Raw genomic sequence first — 19592 nt, forward strand, 5'->3', positions numbered from 1 at the left:
TGTGTGTGTGTGTGTGTGTGTGTGTGTGTGTGTGTGTGTGTGTGTGTATACAGTATGTGGCACTGGGTGCCCTGGAACAATACCTTAAATAGTTGCAATTGTTTTCATTCTAGTGCCACTCAGTCTGCTGATAAGAACACAAAGGGAAAGAAATGCAACAAGAAACACTTGTTGAAATATTAGTACACGCATGTACTGTAAATAGTATGAAATGGCAAAGGCCTTGATGCAGATGAGCTTAAAGTAATGTCATTTTTAAATGTGTTTTTCTGCCATTCAAGGGCTTTAAGAGTTTTTTTTAATGACAGAAATAAGTTTTTAAATCAAGTGCTGCTGTGACACTTGGACTGCAGCTTCCTGCTTCATAGTTGGACTGGATTTCCCACAGTGACGCAGTCATGATTTCCCACAGTGACGCAATTGGCAGTCATTTCGTTCTAGGTTTACTCCCTCATAAGCAATACTTGCTCAATGATCATGCACCTGTGTTATATTTAATATAGCAAATGCTCTAATGAGACGTTTCAATATTAAATCCAATTTTAGAGGGTGGTAGTTCTGTTGTCGAGGCCAGTTTTAACTAAATTGATATCAATGTAACCTCAGGCGAACATTTTCTAGTTTTCTGTGTCCTACATTTTTCTCTCTCTGACCACAAAGGGGCAGTGTTCCAGCCCCAAACCTCGCTGTAACTAGAGTGCTGCACAGTCGAGCAGGTGAAATCTGGCTTGATTCAGATGAAGCTCTTTATATCGTCCACGGCCCCGTATTTGATGTCCCCATTTCTGTTCACCAAAGCGTCGTGGAGCTCAACACCAGTGGAAAAAGAGGAAATGGAAAAGACGGACAATTGTGCTGGCTGTTTGGTCCATTAAACTTGAGCTCTCCCACTGTATGTGGGCTGTGTAGTGGGAGCCACTGGAAGCGTGGTGTGTAGCAGTGTGGATACTTCATGTTACGAACACAGGTTAGGTTTGCAGTTTTGTTTTTTTAGGCCCTGTAGTGAGAGGCAGGTTGTGTAAGTTTTTCCCTCTCAAAGATATGACCAAACTCTGTACAAGTAGTGCAGCTATACTAGACCCTTTTATTTTAGTACGACGTGGCTGTCTCTAAAATGTGGATAAATTACCAAAGAACTTGGTTAGCTCTATTCTTCTTCCCCCCTTCTCTGTGTTTTGAGAAGACACACAGTGTCCATTCATGACAGGTAGTCTTTGTTGATAACATCGGCGTGTAATCAGCTCAGTCTTCTCTCAATCTCGTGTTCACTTTTGTCTGTGTGTGTGTCTCCGGGGGCCACTAGCAGCCATGGAGAAATCAGGAGGGCGTGTTTAAAGCCTGTGGGATCCGTTCCTTGTTTTCCATGTGTCCCGGGGGTTGGAAGGCAGCTGAAAGTTCAAACAGAGACACACTCCCTCATGCTCTGCATGGCAAGAGCTCAGAGATTAAGGGGTTTGTCTGCACCGCCAACAACAAGGATTGCTCTCAGTTCGTAACTTGCCAAAGAGGAAGGGTGATTCATTTTCCTTGAGTTGCAACTATCACAGATTTGACTTTGTTGCAAAACAAGCGGTGGGATAACCAGTTTTTCTTTTGTTCATCTGCCTGTGCAAGACAAGTAGAACAATGTGTGGGGAGAGAGCAGCTACCATCTAAATGCCTGAGTGAGTAAAGGAGCCAGAGGATGCAGGTGGCAACGAGGCTTTGCTCTAACTTTGAAGTTTTTTTTTGCCATGTCAAAGGTGAAGGATTATGCCCGGCACAGGAATTTGGTCTTCAAATGAAGGACTTCATGAGCTGAATCTCAGCAGCTCAAAATGTGAGCACTGGCTAGTACGACACGCTTGTGAATGAGGATGTGTGAGTGAATCAGTTTTGAGTGAAGTGCCATGCTCTTCCTTAGCAGTGGGACCGTGGATGTGACATCAAGGAGTACAGCTATTGGCCAACAGGGGAAAACTGTTTACCACATCTCTGTAATCCTGAACAAAGCACAGGAATATGCGGCGGTGTCGGAGCTGGGAACGGGCCAGGTCGCCCACAACCTGGTTGAGAATTGCCAGCCGGGAGGAGAGATAATTAGCATGGTGCCAATGGAGAACAGCCCCAGGCCGGGCAGGGCACGGCACGAGCTTGACAGGTGGCCCTCCCTGAGCTGCTCAGGTAGAGCTGGGAGGCAAAGAGAGGAGGTAGTTGTGGAGGAGAATGAGGAGGAGTTGGAGGAGCTGGAGGGAAAAATGAAGACGGACAGGTTTTTGAAACAGCCTTACAGGTACTCAGGTAACTTTTCACAGCAAGGCAGAGACGTGGCAGAGTCAGCCAAGGAGCAACACATTCAGAGCTCAACACTACGACCTGTCACCGTCCACGCTAAAGGGCTCGTCTTGGGGGAACATGGCGCTGTTGTGGGACACAGCTCTCTGCCCCGGGCCGTGTTGCGAAGGTCGCGGCAGGGTGAAGCCCCGCTGGGTATGAGAACGGTGAGCATGTATGGCGACTCGGTCAAGCAGCAAAGAGATTGTCAACTCGAACAAGAAAGGCGTCTGCGGAGGCCCAGGAGCGTGTGCATGCTGGCAGGCCCAGGCCCAGTAGTGCCGGAGACCCGGACCCAGCAGCCCTTCCAGAGGGCAGGCATATTGGAAAACAACCAGCAGAACAGGACCAGGAAGGCTGAGTTGAGGGCTGTGGATGGCCTCAATATCGTTGTGGCTCAGCGAACTTCGGCCCCCGGAGAGGTGATCCCCAGGGTCCGCCAGAGGAACTGGAAGCCCAGGCCTGTCAGTATGACGGTACTGGAGCTCAGAAAGAGGGGCTCTGATGATGAGATAGACAGCCAGAGGAGCTACAGCCGCACAGGCAGCGACGGAGGCCTTCTCAAAGGGGGCTTCCGTTGGAGGCTTTTTGGCAAAGCATCTCAAGAGAAGAGCAAAGACGATAGTGACATAGATGCAAAATCGTCTCCCAAATCCAGTAAATCTGAAGCGCCAAAGAGTACACTGAGCTCCTTAAGAAGGAGCCTCAGCCTGCGAATCAGGAGGACTCTGCCCCGGGACAAAGTTGCTTTAGGACCTGAAAGGGAATTAAAGGAGAATTCTAGGACTAAAAGTACTGCTGAGGAGACAACAATGCCTCCACGGCCTTTCTCGTACCTCACGGGAAGAATGCTTCCAACTTCCAGTGAGCAGACTGAGGATGGGGCCATGGAGTACATTCATTACCACAGCAGGGGAAAGGTCAAGGTAATGGAGGTACCCCTCTGTCCAGCAAAACTCTCCTCCAAACCAGTTCAAGAAGAACCAAGCCTGTGGCAGCTCATAGCCAACCGTTTCAGGAGGAAAGAGCAGCCGTGCAGTGGCAAATGTGAAACCCAGCAGTCCCTGAGCAAAGAAACCGGCCAATATCCCCTGGAAGGGAATAATAAGTCACAGCCAGTCTCCATAGAGACTCCGGCAGGCATTGACTCCCACAAAGGTCAAGGTAAGACCTGCAAGATTGCTGAATTTCTTTCTCAGCTCAGTTCTCAATTTGCAGCCCCTCCTCCACTCTACAGAAAGTTTCAGCTCAAAAAGAGAGAAGGAAGTGCACTTTTCTTTTAGAGGGACAGGCAAATGAATAACACATGGGGAATTCTGAGTTTGGATGGCATTCAAAAAACGTCTGGTTCCAGAGTCCTTTTGGAATTTCTATTTCGGGTGCTTTATTTCCCCAGTGTTTTTCGTTTGTGAACTGCCTGTGTGTGAGCACTTACGCAGCAACTAATTGGCCTCACATAAGATTGTTGAAGTTCAGTAAATGAGTAGGTAAGTACAGTAAACGGTAAACTCAAATCACCAGTGACTGATGAGAACACAGTGTAATGGCGTGTTTTGCAGTGGTGCAACTGTGGTGTAGCACAGCCCCAGTTCTGTCTCTGTGTTGGCCACACACAGGACATAAAGCTGTCTCTTGGCCTCCCAGAGACGCAGCTTAAAACGGTAGCATTAAAACAGTTAGTGGCTGTAATGGGGATTTGTTTGGCGGCCTAGCAGGGCTAAATTAAGAGGGCTTACATGCTGTAATGATGGGATGGGGGGGGGAAGGAAGACGACCTTAAGCACTGTTCTAAAAGACAACTCTGAAAGTGGAGTGCGTTTGTCCAGTTGCCTGGAAGATCAGGCAGAGAGAGAGGCAAATATTTGCATCTACCTGCATTAATAGCTGTGATTCACTACGTTTTTTTGGGTCAAGATCCAATTTAACACCTTCATGCAAATTAGTTCATGACAACTCAATGACTTCTAATGCCGGGTTGCGCATATCCTGTATTTATTCTCATTAAGCCAACCTTTGAACCAGCAAAGCAGACATTTCGTTCTCATGCTAGCATAACACCCGTAATGGGTCCTGAGTTGACCTTGTTGATCTCCCAGTGTCTTTGTTTTCTCACATGACATGTTACCAAGAATACCTGTTCCCGTGGTGCAGTGCCAAGTGGTATTTGTCCATTTTCTCCACAGCAGAGTCGCTGAAGTCAGGCATTAGGAATGTAGGTGTGCCGATCAGACTGAGTGAAGTTAGGTGCTCTGGGCGGGCCTCGCCGCTTGTTGCTACCTGCCTAAGTGTTTGCTCCTAAATTAAATCCAGAAAGCCAAAGCCCGGCACTCACAAAACAAAACACACACACACATGCGCACACACACGCGGTCCGTTCAAGTGCTTCCTGATGATGACTTCTAAATCTTGTGAGGTTTTGGGGGAAGGGTGATTCAGGGTGATGGGTGTTGAGGTGTGCGCGCTGCGTCCCCACCCCCACCTGTGGATGAACAAAGCCACTCTGTCGAGGCCGTGGAGGCTTGAGTGATCAGTGAACCGTGTGCTGGGATGGGGGCTCTCTGGGGGTCTTTGGGTTGGAGGACAGGTGGCTGGCAATGCGGCGTAGGTGGTCAGCAATGCACTTATCTCGTTGAAGGTTGAAATACTGGCACTGTAGATAGAACTCTGTAATAAGTCTCTGCAGAGAAATGTGCTCATTGATGCATATTTATTTTGACTTGCCTTGACTTGACCTTATTGACAATTTGAAGAGAATCCCCCCGTGTTTGTCATCCATTTTTCTTTTATCTTGAATCAGACATGTATTAATGAGGATGGGATTCCCTTCGCTTGTCTCCATCGCTCCGTCTCATTCACGTCCTGTGAATTCCTGCCAACAATGTTTCCTGTTACAACTTAACTTTGCGGTTGGAATTTGTCGGCCTGCTTTAAAATCTGCATATTGACAATTGATTTAAAAGATGCATCTGCTTATACCAGCAGGGGTGGGTGAGCCAGACTCCCAGCAGGTGATTATGTTCGAGACAAATAGACACATTCAAGGAAATCGGGACAAACGGTACCACTGGGACGATGCCCCCTCACCTGCTGCAGGAGAAATATGGAGAAAGCGAGATATTGAAAAGCATGAGCGGAGGGAAATCTGTTAATAACTGAATATAGCTCGTATTTGAGCATCTGCCACCGCAAATCTCAGCCAGGGTACATTTTGTTCGTCGGGACCGTGGTTGAGGAGGTCAGCAGCATCCTGCTGTTCTAGAAACAGTTAGCTTTTTCACCAACAAGTCTGCAAACAGTTTGTTTGAGTTTGAGTTGCAATTTGTAGATCCTCCTTCACTTTGTATGCAGTTTTTGTCAGTTCAGGGTCGATCAGTTTGTTCTGGGTAGAAAAAGATAAATCTGACACATCCTTCTCTTAATCGAGTCAGTCAACCCGGGCATTGTGCTGCAAGATGTCTCCAAACCCAATTTGCAAGTCTCATGTTAAATGAGAATCCTGTTTGAACCAGGAGGTCCAATTTATTTTCAGGAAAGTGATCAATGCCTGTCGGCAGACAGCGCTCAGCTTAAAGAGCCTTAAGTAGGGCAGGCCATCCAGACTGACATGGCATGAAGATCTTTACCTTGTTCTCTGCTGATTGTGTTTGTCACTTACTTCCATTTGATACACTGAAGAGTGTTGGTGTTTGGGGAACTCAGAAGGACCGAGATAAGATTTTCTGACCGGGTTGTTTGCTGTGTAAACGGCCCCACAGGGCAGCACACAACAAGAAGACGATACAGGACCATTTCGTCAAGAGAGGCACGATGAAAGTAGTCAGACTGGGGAATGTTGGTTGGCCATGAGGTTGGCACATAAGCAAAGTAGAAAAGCTAATTGCTAGCTAAATTCTCACTCTGTAATTTATGATAGTGGGAAAGCATGGTTGGAAAGTCGGTCAGAGTGGAAGTTTCGACCTCAAGGTTGTCCTCTCTCATTCCAAAAACCACTTTGGATTCCCTGCACATAGAAATGCATGCACATGCACACACACTCAGACAACCATACGCATGTGGTTTTTTTGCTCGCGTTGCATTTTCTTTTCTCATGAAATGGGAGTAAGTGGGAGGGGTGGCGATTGTGCTTCGCTACACTCGGACAGAATGGTCATTTTTATCTGAGTAGACATGAGCGGTGAAGTGAAAAACCTAACAAACAAGCTGGCAACGCAGTTTCCCCCCCTCGCAGAGACAAAGACACCGGTGTCCTCTCTGAGCATCACAAACGCAGGGGCTCTCTGTTTCCATAGGCATTCTGGGACACGCTAGTGTACGGATGCTCATGTTTGAATAATGACGTAACACAAGCACATGGATTCAATTAGGCCTTTTTTCTTTCTTTTTTTGTTAGCATGGAACCAAACTAGTTGTACTGTATCTGCTCTAAGGATGGAAAAAGTTGTGCGTTTCCGTGTTACAGTTTATAAAGGGGGTGTTCTCCAGAGGGGGTGTACCAGATGATTTCTTTTAAAAGAGTAATGCACGAGTGTCAGGTCCTGTGCAATTTTGTGTAAAAGCTCCTCATTATCTCCTCCTTTCTTCTCGTTTGGTGCTTTTACGTCCCTGAGAGCATAAGTGGTGTTGTCACGATCGATAATAAGGGAGTGTGCTGCTCCAGAAATGCAGCGCTTGTCAGCGGCCAGCAACTCCGTTTCTGTGTTGGCCTTTGATGACACTTAATTTCCGTGCATGGTTATCAAAGGATTGGTCTTTATTTGAATGTGTCCCTCTGTGAAAGTTTTAGTACGTGAACCGGGCAAATCAGGAAAAACATCTGTGCATCCGGAGGCCTTTTTCCCGTTTATTTATTATTTTTTATTCTACTCTCTTTAGTGTCTGTTTAATTCTCTATTCATTGACTATTTGTCAATGTTGCGTTTTTCATCACTAGGTGCTAAAGACTGTAACTATGATGTTTGTCGAATTGCTAGTTGTGACTGTTTAAAAAAAACCTAAATTACGTGAAAAATAACATGATATAAATAAAAAAAAACATCATAGTCAGTACAGTGAATGCAGCTGGAAATAATTGGTCCCTACAGAATGAAAGGAAGTACAGGAAAATTAGCAACCTTATCCGATATAGTCTCAGACCTGAAACTGGATCCGATGGGTGTCTTCGCTCGTGTTCAGACACGTCAAACCCACACTGAGAGAGAGGGCTTAGCAGGAGGCGTGCTCCACACAATGCTTGGTGAAAGGCCCTTCTGTTGAAGAGGAACTTCTCTCCTCTCCCACAACAAGAGCAGCGTGACGCTCTTTGTAAGTGGATCATAGAAATAAGTAAACATTTGAGTGTGGGGGGGGGGTACTAATTGTAGTAGGTAAAGGAATGTTTGGCTCAGGTCTGCTCAGTTATGAGTCATTCAGGCTTTTAGCATCAATTATGGAGAGGAACTACAAACCGCGTCTTATAGCGACAGTGCTTACCTTACTGTTTATGCTGTCATTCTTTTATCGCCTCGGGCACAGATGGAAACCATCAGCGCTGCAACAAACAGGCTCGCTGTTGTGGTGGCTCCCCATTTAGTGTGTGAGCACTTTAATTGTTATGGTTTCGACATGAGGAGGGAGTGTGTGGGGTTCACCTGGTATTACACACCTTGTTGTCTGGAGACAGGGAGTCTACTCTCCCATATCGGAGATTGCATGTTCTTCTTTGGGGGGGGGGGGGGTTCAGATTGTGAGAAAGCCATGATCCAAAACAGGATGATGGTCTTTGTTCTAATAGTTGTTATTACACACAGTTGTGTACTCCATCTCTGTGGGAAACAGGCACCGCTTGTGGAGCTGTCGTTTGTGTTTCCAGCTCTGAGGGTTTGCATTGTTCGTCACGGTGCTCTTTCCCACTGCTTGTGCGATTATCCAGTCGAAGTCTCCAAATGTCACTGAGACACCAAACAAGTTGACTCAAGCCTGATAATGGCTGTCTTTTGGAATGGATTAGCTAAACCCTGTTCAGTGATGGCACTGTGTTGAAAGCTTTTATTGAACTGCATACATTGTACATACTGTATTTCAGGTGTTTCACAATTCCTTCCTGGCAGTTGTGTGTTTGATAAGTTGTAAATACATAAAAAAAGATCTGCAATTAGTTTTGTTTGTGATTAATCTGCTCATTACTTTCTTGATTTATCATTATATTGATACAAAAAAAGAAAATGATGAAAGATGCCAAACTTGGCTTATTAAATGTCAAAGATGTCCAATACCCACTAGGTGAAACCAGTAAAACTATCTGTTGATCGATCATTTGCTGCAGCTCTAATGTGTTAAATTCTTTGTTTTCTGATCATATTGTTTGAATCCCTCGGGACTAAAGTGCAGTGAAAAATATGAAGACAAAAAATTAGCTTCGTCTGGAGTGTATGACTCAAATAAAGGTTGAAAGTTTGCCGGTTTGAAAGGCTGTATCTTCAGCTAACCTTTTGACCCTTTTAACTTCGCTCAGCTTGGTGCAGCATGGCTCGATAGAGCTTCAGTGAACTCCATGACGGTTTGACACGATCCCACTGGTGAACTGTGGAGTTTCTGTGTGCAGGAAATAAAAGATGATGAGGAAAAGAATTGGTAAAATTTAGCTGAACAAGACATTTGAAAAATCTCACAAAAATCGATCCCCCAGTACGTCAAAGTGTCCTAAATACCTGACCAGACTGTAGATATGATCATTTATATCCATACGACGGCTGAATCCATCATAAGAGTCGTTGCACACACTACAGACTATAAACTGCAGCTGTAAAGCACTTCACCATCGTCCAATGGGAAATACTGTCAATACCATATTATCTGTAGGTCAAATTGGGTTCAAACAGATGGCTTGCCTTTCAATGCTGCTTGACTTCATTCCTTTTTCGTCTCTTTTTTCCTTTTAGACTCTTTCGTCAACAGCCAGGAATGGACATTGAGTCGGTCAGTGCCGGAGCTGAAAGTGGTGAGTAACTTTTCATATTTCTAACGGTCCCTCTGTCTGTTCGTCCTCCGAGGGTTTCGTCTTGCCGATCGTTTTTAAATGTCAATGGGAAAGCATGTTCTGCCCGTGTATTACTGGTTTAGCATTTCACACGAGCTGGAAACAGTCAAGAAATTGGCTGGACTTTTTCCCTGGCGCGTAACTGGGTGATTTTTTTATTTATTTTTTTTAATGAGATGCGTTGGCATGGAGACGCCGGGTGGCTTGCAGCAGGATGCAAAATGAGTGACAGTTTTGGGCTAGACTGGTGACACATCCTGGGTCTGATCCCACCCGCCAGTGAAGCGCACACACGCAGCCACTGCCAAATGAACAACTAACATCCTCACATGATTTAGTGCTTTCCACTCATGAAGACTAGCAGCCTTTAGAAACTGCACTCCGCCATTCTGACAGTTGATATAATATTTCCGTGTTTGGGGAATTCATTGTTTGCCCCCCAAAAAGAGAAAACTTCAATGGAATGAAAGAGAGGTGGTGGGGGGGGGGGGGCTTCGGCTTCAAACACTTCAAATGCGTCCCTGTTCCTTTAAGGTTGCTCAGGTGTTAATCAGCACATTGGTTTTTGTTCAACAGACTTGGAAAGAGTGAATGAAGTGATTCAAAGAAAAGCGATCATTCTATTCAAAGAAATGCTGTTTAGTGACAAGGTCGTAATGAAAAGAAGTTGGGCTCAGAAGCTTTTTAATATGGTGGCGTAATCTGTTTCTTCTTTTTGGTGCCATCATAATAATGACGGGGAAGTGTGAAATGATGATAGGCTGAGATGAGCTCTAAAACATCTGCTCCAGCTGTGAGCTGGCATTGTAGTTTTTACGATGGCAACTAAACTGTGGTCAGACCTTACTTTATTGCCCTCTTTTGATCATTAGATCCACTCTCTTAAAATATTCCCAGATCAAACCCAATCGTCTACAAAGAAGAATGAAAGTTTTCTACTTGAATAGTGCTTTTTATTTATTTAATTTTTTACAAAGCAGGTCACATCAGCAGGTCACAAAGCCCAACAGTTAAAACAGGAACACTGGTTCGGTGGTACATTCAAAGTCGGTTGTTGTTGACTCATTGCTTTCACCGCACACAGCCTGCAACATTTGCTAACTTAAAGCTTATTCATAGTTTATTCTGCTGGGGCACCACATGGTATATTTATACTTCAATTATACAGGGGGAAGGCTGGGAAAGGCCTTAAACCGATCTTTTCTCTTGAGCCTCAAACTTCCCTATAATTAGAACCATACCTGACTCTAACACCCACTAATGATCTAAAGAAGAAGAGGGCGATGGTGGGTAGAGGAGGTAGATGAGGAGGAGGAGGAGGAGGAGGAGATGAGGCATGTTGCAGCCTTTGTTCTTCCCAGACACGCTGGCATCATCAGCCCACCCTCTGCCATGCATCACCCTGAAGGCGTTGTAGCTAGGTCTGGTCTAGACACCAGGGAGAGGAAGTAGGGGAAAGATTGCAACCACACCGTCGTATGTTAGAGGGCTATCCTCAAAATGTTTCAACCTCTTGCAGCCTGCGTAAAGAACCAAATAGTGGTTTTCTAGGTTTTGTTCCTTGACTGCAAACCAAATGTACTTTCTATTACTTCCCATTGTTTTCTTAGCATACCATACAAACATGTTTTGTTTAAATCATTAAAATCGACTTACAGAGAAGCGGTCCGTCACGGTGGACATTGATTCACCTTTCGGTTTTGTGTTTGGTAATTATAGTCCAACCAATACTACAGTTCTGAGGCAGATGCCATTTCTTGTTACTTGGACTCTGACATAAACATCAACATAAATCTATTGGATACAAACCAATACAGGGCTGCGCAAAATATAGGTTTTATATTGACATTGTGATATGAGACTAGATGTCGTGTTGAATATTTGTTATTGTAAAATGGCATTATGTGCGTTCTTTTCCTGGTTTTGAAGCCGGCATTACAGTGAACTTGTATCATTTTCTGAACTTACCAGACTGTGCTATTATTTGCCTTTATCCACTTAGTCTTCAAATCCACATTACTGAGAATTATTTATCAAAAATCTTATCGTCTCACAATATTGTTGCAACACTGATATCGAGGTATTTGGTCAAAAATATTGTGATACTTGATTTTTCACTGAGCACTGAACTAATATGTCGACATTAGATTTACCAGCTGGGCTCTAATGGTGATGCTTCTGTTAACAGGAACTGTTATAAACACACACAAGGTCCACTAACCTCGTATTTCTGGAGCTTGTAACAACGTCTCATGGCCTTACTCAGCGGATAGAGTCGCTGAGCGAGGTGGAAAGCTACAGAAACACAAAGTGAGATGACCTTGTGCTGAGACTTCTTTTTTTTTTTTTTTTTGTCAGGTCACTATTACCCCTCAAGTCTACCTATGCTTCTGGTTTGTACCTGTCATGTTATGCCTGTCAGCGATAATCACAGTATTTTGCTCTTGGCCTTGCAGGGCATTGTGGGAAATCTGTCCAGTGGGAAGTCTGCTTTGGTCCACCGGTACTTGACGGGCACATATGTGCAGGAGGAGTCTCCCGAAGGTAAGAGTCTGCTGTTGGAGGTGCAGGTCAGGAGGCGATTGTGAACGTGTCAGGAAACCACAAAGATTCAGATTAATGCAGCGTGTTTACTGCGGCTTTCATGTTCTAATTTATTTTGTCATATAAAATACGTGGCCGCTGACGAGTGAACACCTTTTGTTTGCCTCTCATAAATTAAGAGAAGCCTTGTTATTAGATTGATGACATTCTGATGTCTTCTAAAATCATTTGATTAATGAAATTATACAGAAACCCGCCAGCTGGTAAATTAGTTTTCTTTGGTTTTACACGGGAAGAAAGTCGAGCATGTTGGCACTGATTGCCACTTGGTGCAGACGGATAACCATATTAGGATGTGTGTATTAGGATACTTACATGGAGCACGGTGCCTTGTGAGAGTGATCTTCTAATTAGTTTGTATTCAAATGTTGTGTGTTGGATGAAATGAAGCTTCCGGATGCCAAAACTGATAGTTGGCTGGGTTCATTTTTATAAATTAGCTTTCTCCTCCTCCACTGAGATTGGTGAGATAATGACGAAGCATAACATTTCCAGTAAATTAGGGCTGTGATGATTACTCATTGTTAAAACTCAAAGGTAAAACAAAACCTCATCATTATGTCTGTAAATCAAAGTTTTTGTATCAATCATTAACCGTTTGTGCTGATGGAGAATGGGTCAGTTTCTCAGTTTAGTTTCGGGAGGTCTATTTTCAGACCCTCTTCCTTTTTAACTCACTCTGAGATTAAAAAAAAACAAATATTCTTCCAATTTATCAGCAGAATCATAATGAGAATGCCCCCTTCTGGCCTGAAAGGTAAGTCCTCCTCTCAGAAACCCTCAGAGATGTTGGTAAACCCGGAGTGAGCTGCTGATCTTTGAGGGGTTTTGCAGTGTTTCATTTTTGTGTAATTATAGTGAGGATGAGACGTGAAGTGCATAATTAGTTTCTGGCATTTTGCGGCACCAAGGGAGAAAAAAAAGTCCTCATGGCTTAATTAGTCCTTGAGAAATCAATGGTGGTAAACGCAGGAGGAAAAAACCAGAACGAGCGTCGCTGCTGTAATCACGGGCTCAGATATGTCGTCCCTTTACGTTGCTGTGATACAACATATACCTGTCCCATAATGAGCTGCTGCTCAACCTCTCTTTGTTTTTGATTCATTTTACATGCTTTAACGCTGGTTCAGCGGCGGCCGTTTCTTCAGTGTTTTGTTCCTGTAGCTTTTGCTATGATATCTGGAAAAAAAAAAAAAGAAAAAAAAAAAGGTACTGGGGTGTGTTGCCATGGCAACACCGGATGGAGCTCCGTTGGATTGTGACTCTGTGTGAAGGTCTAAGCCTCCGTGTAAGCGGAGTATGCTTACTGCGTGCTAACCGTGCCTACCAGCTCCTCACCGGCCCTCTGTGGGCTGGCTGCAAGGTTATTAGTCGCCTCTTTTTTAAAAAGATTTTTATGTAAGATGGAGACACATTTGAACCACGCTGTAGAGAAGTGCGATGGTAAAAGAGGTATGGTGGGTCTGCTGCCTCAATTATTATTATTATTATCATTCACAGCACAGGCTTTCTGTATTGGCTCAGCTCTAAATAAAGACAACAGCATCCCGGATGATTACACAACTGAAATGTTTACTTCAATTTCCACCCGTGTTTCCACCACAGCCGCATGCTTTCGGTACAGATACTGATTTCAGAGAGACTTTCCATAATCTGTTCTGGCTTATATGCATGTACTGCCAAGCTCCGTATTCTGATACATCTTTTGGTTTGCTGTGTCGTTCTGATCCAGTCACTGTGTAATTAGATCCTCCTCATCTTTTTTTTTTTTTTTAAACAGGATTCAGAGACACACAGACACGTAGTTTCTCAGTCCTTTGTCTGAATCTCCAAAGCTCTGTGACTTCAGTTTGAAAAAGAAAAAAGCTGGCTGGTGGTACGTGACTCTCTCTCTGTCTGTTACACAACCAGCATCCAGCAGGGCTCGAGAGCCGGTGCAAAAGGGCTGGGAGAATCCCCTATTTGCCAAGCGGGCTAAAGTGGACTTAACAGGGTGGAAGTGTGGCTCAAGTGGATATGTATTGCTTGCTGCGATAGGAATACTCTCCGCCTATTAAAACATTACAGGGCCCGGCTACTGTGTGGCCCTCACCGCTGTCTCTGTGATGTAAGACCTGGAGTTCTTGATATGGAGGCTGCACAGCGTGAACTCCGACACTCTTATTATCCATGAATATCTTAGCTAACGGGCTGCTTATGAAACTCCCGAGACAAGTGTAACAGGTGTACTTTTAGTCGGCACATCTGCTGTCTTCAGCGCAATTTGTTCGATCTGTTTCATGATCATTCCTAGAACCTTTTTTTTTTTTTTTAATTTGTGCAAATACATTTTCGTATTCATAAGGCACTGTGTTTTCCCACCCAGGGACATCTATAGCCTCACGACTTTCTCATTTGAATGTTTTTAATCTCTGCAGGATCGCAGACCATTTAAATGATATGCGAAATCTAATTTAGTGCATCGTTCTCCCATTGATCTCTTCTTTATCTGCAGCCGGCTTCGCTATAGCAGCGAGGAATAAGCATTTCTATTAGAGGAGAGACGGAGACGAGGAGAGAGATATAGTCAAGGCTACACGGGGGCTGAGTGTAGGCTTGCCGCTACTCTCCTGTGGACGTGGCGTGACCTGAGGCAAACCGGTTCATAGTGTTTTCGCCTCTGGTTTTATCTCCCATCTCTTCCGTTCCTTCGTCTCTTTGCAATACGAGATTATTTTAAGCAAAGTGTAATGATTTATGTTAATCCCGTGAAAACCCAATCTTCTAAACCTCTGTAGCTCACGCGGTGAAGTGACGGCCTGCACGTGCAGTCTGAAAATGAAGTGAAGTGAAAGTTGGGCTTTTTTTCCGGGGACCTGTGGCTGTGCGGTGACGGTGACTGAACCTGTTCACTCAGCAGCTGTGCATTAAATGCGCTAAATGGCAATTTCTCGCCCACGTAATTGGCTCCAGAGAGACCTGGCTTCCTGTTGGGCATGTGCTCCTCGCGGCAATGCATTCAGGGGGTCTAAATTGAGAACTGCACTTCGACTCACACACCATCTCGCCCAAACTTTTATGGGCCATGTCAAGCTGTGTTTTGATATTAACTTTGGTATCTGGAACATCCTCATTGTTTTTATGATTTATGAGATGTGTCTGCACGTCTTCTTTCTCTCCTTGGGGGAAACCCTGGTGGTCAGTTATTACATCCTGAGACAATTTTCCAGTATCATCTTGTACCAGACTTACCGCGTTAACAGAATCTTCTTGGAACAATAACAAATATTTGATAAATGTCTCTTCCTCAGGTGGACGCTTCAAGAAAGAAATCGTGGTGGATGGACAGAGCTACCTGCTTCTGATCAGAGATGAAGGAGGGCCTCCAGAACTGCAGGTAAGAGTTGATTCATGAGAAGAAGAAAAATCTCTTTACTCTAAAGCTGCAGGAACAGTCTGCAAACTATGGCTGTCCCTCGTAGTAGTTTAATCAACTAATCTGTGGTTTTTGGTCTTAGTCGGGTAAGATTTCTTGTTGTTTATTATGCTTTTTAACTTTTTTACAAGATATCGTACGAGTGTAAGTTGACTAAGAATTTCTTTGGTCTAAAACAGCCTGAATATGTAGGATTCAGAATTTAGGACTTAGACTTGAGAGAGTATTTTTACATCGTTGTATTGTCACTTGAGAAAAGGATCGGCGTACTTCTTCCTCCGTCATTAAGAGAAAGTTGTTCATGAAATTCGAACGCCTCTCAAAGGTGTTTGCTTGACCCGAGAATGTCTTTGGTCGAGTACAGCACTACTGCGAACCGTCATGCAGGCAGGAAGTGTTCAGAGACAGACCATTACTTCTCTGCTGGACTGTTTGGAGCAGCGGGGCAGCACAACAGATCAATGAGCAAGCCAAGCCAAAATAATGTGTGCGGTCGAAGGGGCAGCGCAGCATCTAATACATTATTATGTGCAATATGAAGAGTAATGGAGCTACAGTGTCATCCACAGTGGGCTCCACTGAGTCTTCATAAGAGATCATGCAATTGATATTTTCATACTGATGCTATTTCATTCTTTTCCAATGGAAATACATTGCTTCCTGCTTAGCATTGTGTAGTGTCAGCGCAGGCATCAGACAGATTCTTGAGCCATGTTTTACCTCAAAGTGTTGGGTTTCACCTCCCATCCCATACTATATACAAATGAATGGTTCAAATTTAGAACAATGGATCATATTGTATTTATTTGTATTTTATTTAGTCACATGTTTTGCATCTTAAGTCTTAATCTGCAAGTAACTATCATCTAAAGCTGTCTAAAAAGATTGTCAAATGAGTTACAAATGCAATATTTTACTGTTTTGGTTCACTCGGCCTTTGGCTCTGTTGTTTCCAGATGCAGCAGACAGCTGCTTGTCACCAAAAAGCTCTGATAAACCGACTACACGCCACCGATCCAGCGCCAAACGGCAGACAGACAAAGCTGCAGCTTCCTGTCGAACACAGTGGAGCATTTAGCTGCTAAAGAGCCAGATTTCTCCCCCAGGAGCTGGCAGAAAGTGCAAACAGAACTAAAAGAAAGTTGGACGTTTGTCAGGTGTTTCAGAAACACGACTCTGAATGAATGCTAATGTTGCTCCGTGTCTACTGGAAGTGTAGATAGGCAGCTATCTGCTAACACTCACAAGACGATGACATATTATTGGTCTGTTCTCAGCTTGACCATAGTACAGTACTTACAGTAAAGGTACGTCGTTACTTATCACCTCTAGCAAAAACAAAACAGCAGTCTGTCTTTTTTTATTAAGAAAGAGTCATATACAACACCTTCATGTGGCAAAACATGAGTATTGGAATGTATTGAGTGCTTTTTGAATATCCCTCTTAGAGTTTTAGTTCTTAAATACTAAGTCTTTTCTAACTTTTGTTGCTTGAAATGAACAAAACCCTAATAAAATCAAAAGATTTTGATTCGAAAGAAGGAGATTTAATAAGCAGATTCAATGCTAAAATGCTAACAAACCCCCAGGAATACAAAAACGACTTGCTTCTGGCTTCTCTCCCAAGATTCAATGTTTCTCGCCACACGTCAGGGTGAACTGACCGTGCGTTTCCATCAGCAGCTATTGTCACCTGGCCTGGCAAAGCTTCGACTTTACGCTTGCATTGCGCTCAGTGAGATTAGGGAATAGAAATGAGTTTGGTTTAGTTGTCAGCTGCCTGTATAATTAGTGGCATAATTAAAGGCCTCTATTATGTTCACAGGAAGCTGAGCAGACTTGTGGCTCATGAGGCTTGATTTTTCCATTCATTCCCTATTGGGGGTCTGAGTGAGGTGTGAAAGCTGAATGGAGAAGAGGGCCGTACGGGGGAATAGCTACCACTTGATTGTCACTGCTAGCACTACTCTGAGCTCTGCTTGGCCTCTTCCCCACAATGAATGGTGATTAGGGTTGATTTCCTCCGCTCAAGGGAAACTTCTCTGCCCCGTTTGATCATAAACTACGCTGACATTGTCAGAGTATATGACGCAGATACAAAGATTCCTAAATTATGATAGCAGTGGGAATACAGATACGGACGCAGTAGTAGCGTTAACTCATTCGCTTTCATATCACCCGGTGACGGTCCTTGTGTTGCGGCTGCTGCTACACTGCCCCCTTCTGTCTGCATGTGTGAACGTCAGTCCAAAGAAGGCCTGCAACACTTAACAGTAAAAACGTCCATTTAAGATCCATCGCCTATTTCAGGGGCCCCATTATAAGAACAAATTGTATTCATTAAAAAAGTTTTAAGACATAATTATTTCAAAATAATTTGCCTCTCAATAGTTTAATAACCATAATAAAAATGATTTAATGTTCATCTATTACTTCTAGGATCAATGTTCATGCAACTTTTATATTTCAAAAGTTTAGTAACTACTTATGAAATGGACTTTGTTCCGTCACAGTTAATGCTGGAGCTTTCAAATGTCCACGTCACACTCGTTGCATATTTTATCACATTCGACCTCCATACTAGTTGTGATGTTAAGTAGTTGACCTTTATAGGTAGATGAATGTGAAAACAGCCTTCTAGTGTCAGAATGTGCACACGCATCAAACTGCACAGTGACGCTCAAACATCCAAATGAAGTGACAATAAGCAGTTCTGAGGCAAAAAACAAACGTTATGTAAAAGTTATTGTTCAATAATATGGCATCTTAGATTTCACAGTGCTTCAACATGCCACCTCTGCTCTGTCCTCAGTTTGCTGCCTGGGTGGATGCGGTGGTGTTCGTCTTCAGCCTGGAGGATGAGATCAGCTTCCAGACGGTCTACAATTACTTCTTGCGCCTCTCCAGCTACAGGAACACAGCTGAGGTCCCCATGGTCCTCGTTGGAACACAAGGTGCTTTTCCTACGTCTGACATACACGTTTCTCTACTCTGTGTCCTTGCCCTCATCACAGTGAAAATCAATCCTACACACAGCGTCCTGCTGCCGGAAATACTCGCATGCTCATCAAATGTGTATTGCAGCTAAAAACAGTCCTCAACAAATGCACTATTTATACCTCTTTTAGTAATGTTTCTTAAAAACGACAGTGCAGTTGTTTTAGCCTGTGTTCAAAGTTAAAGTGTATAATTTTGTGAAATGAATTGACTTCAGAATATCATCAGCCTCATCCTCATATTTTCTTTCCCTCTTCTCTCAGACGCAATCAGTGCTGCCAACCCCAGAGTGATCGATGACTCGCGGGCCAGAAAGCTGTCGAATGACCTGAAGCGCTGCACGTATTATGAGACCTGCTCCACCTACGGCCTGAACGTGGAGAGAGTCTTCCAGGACGGTGAGAGGGGGGCCAAACAAAATGGAAATGGGTTAGACAGGAAGTAGAAGGTGTAGCTTGTGAATAATTAGTGAATAATTTGTTGGCTGAAGCCCTATTTTTACCTTATTGTCTTATTCACATGCTTCACTCAAAGCAAGCACAAAGACTTTGTTTATTCATTGAGATCAGAATGATTCTTAAACATCACAAAAGCTACATCACATTTCACATGAACAACTGAACAATCTGACAAATTTGATGGAAAGATTACAGGATTTTTTGACAATTTCCTGAATCAACAAAATAGCAGCGTTCTGTATGAACGATGTGAACGCCACTTGGATACCGGATGTTTTCACCGTATTCCCGTTTCAAGGACAGTTTCTCAAATTATGTCCAACTTGTGCAGATATGAGTTAGTTTCTGTGGCAAAACATTATATCAACTTCTATAATCTTGGATCAACATTTTCCTTTGCAACCTCCGTGTGCCACGCTGTTCAACGTGAATAGAATTTGCTTTAAAATTCACTAATTATCACCTGTTTTCTTTCTCCACTACACTTGCTAATTGAAAAAGGACTTCATGCTGTTGAGCATGCACGAGCATCACTGCCCGTGTGACTTGTGCAGAGCGGCGAGCATACACATTGATATTCTTTATGCTGTGTGGTCAGCGGCTATGATTAGCAGTATACTCTGTGAGCAGTAGAGGAGCAGGCTCATCTTAATTAATAACACAGCAGGCATTTTAAATCGTCAAGCTCTTCAAGCTTAAATCGTGATGTAGGATTGCATAAAAATGTGGAGGTGGAAGCTGAAAACACCGGTTAATATTCAGCCGTGTATGACTGGTGCAATGCCCTCTT

General features: G+C 43.8%; 1 protein-coding gene across 4 annotated transcripts in view; it reads left to right on the forward strand.

Moving 5' to 3' along the window:
• The window catches only part of agap3 (ArfGAP with GTPase domain, ankyrin repeat and PH domain 3), a 108997-nt gene that overhangs the window by 39278 nt on the left and 50127 nt on the right, over positions 1-19592 (forward strand). For 3 of the 4 annotated variants that reach the window (XM_031865250.1, XM_031865252.1, XM_031865251.1), the window contains exons 2-6: positions 9231-9289; positions 11785-11872; positions 15223-15308; positions 18160-18301; positions 18608-18742. In XM_031865250.1, the coding sequence (XP_031721110.1) occupies positions 9231-9289; positions 11785-11872; positions 15223-15308; positions 18160-18301; positions 18608-18742 (510 nt within the window). Of the gene's footprint in view, positions 1-6; positions 3478-9230; positions 9290-11784; positions 11873-15222; positions 15309-18159; positions 18302-18607; positions 18743-19592 lie in introns of those variants that run through there. The other variant, XM_031865249.1, reaches the window with a different exon arrangement.

Source organism: Anarrhichthys ocellatus, unplaced genomic scaffold (genome assembly GCF_004355925.1).
Source record: "Anarrhichthys ocellatus isolate YVR2014 unplaced genomic scaffold, GSC_Weel_1.0 scaffold32, whole genome shotgun sequence".
Taxonomy (NCBI): domain Eukaryota; kingdom Metazoa; phylum Chordata; class Actinopteri; order Perciformes; family Anarhichadidae; genus Anarrhichthys; species Anarrhichthys ocellatus.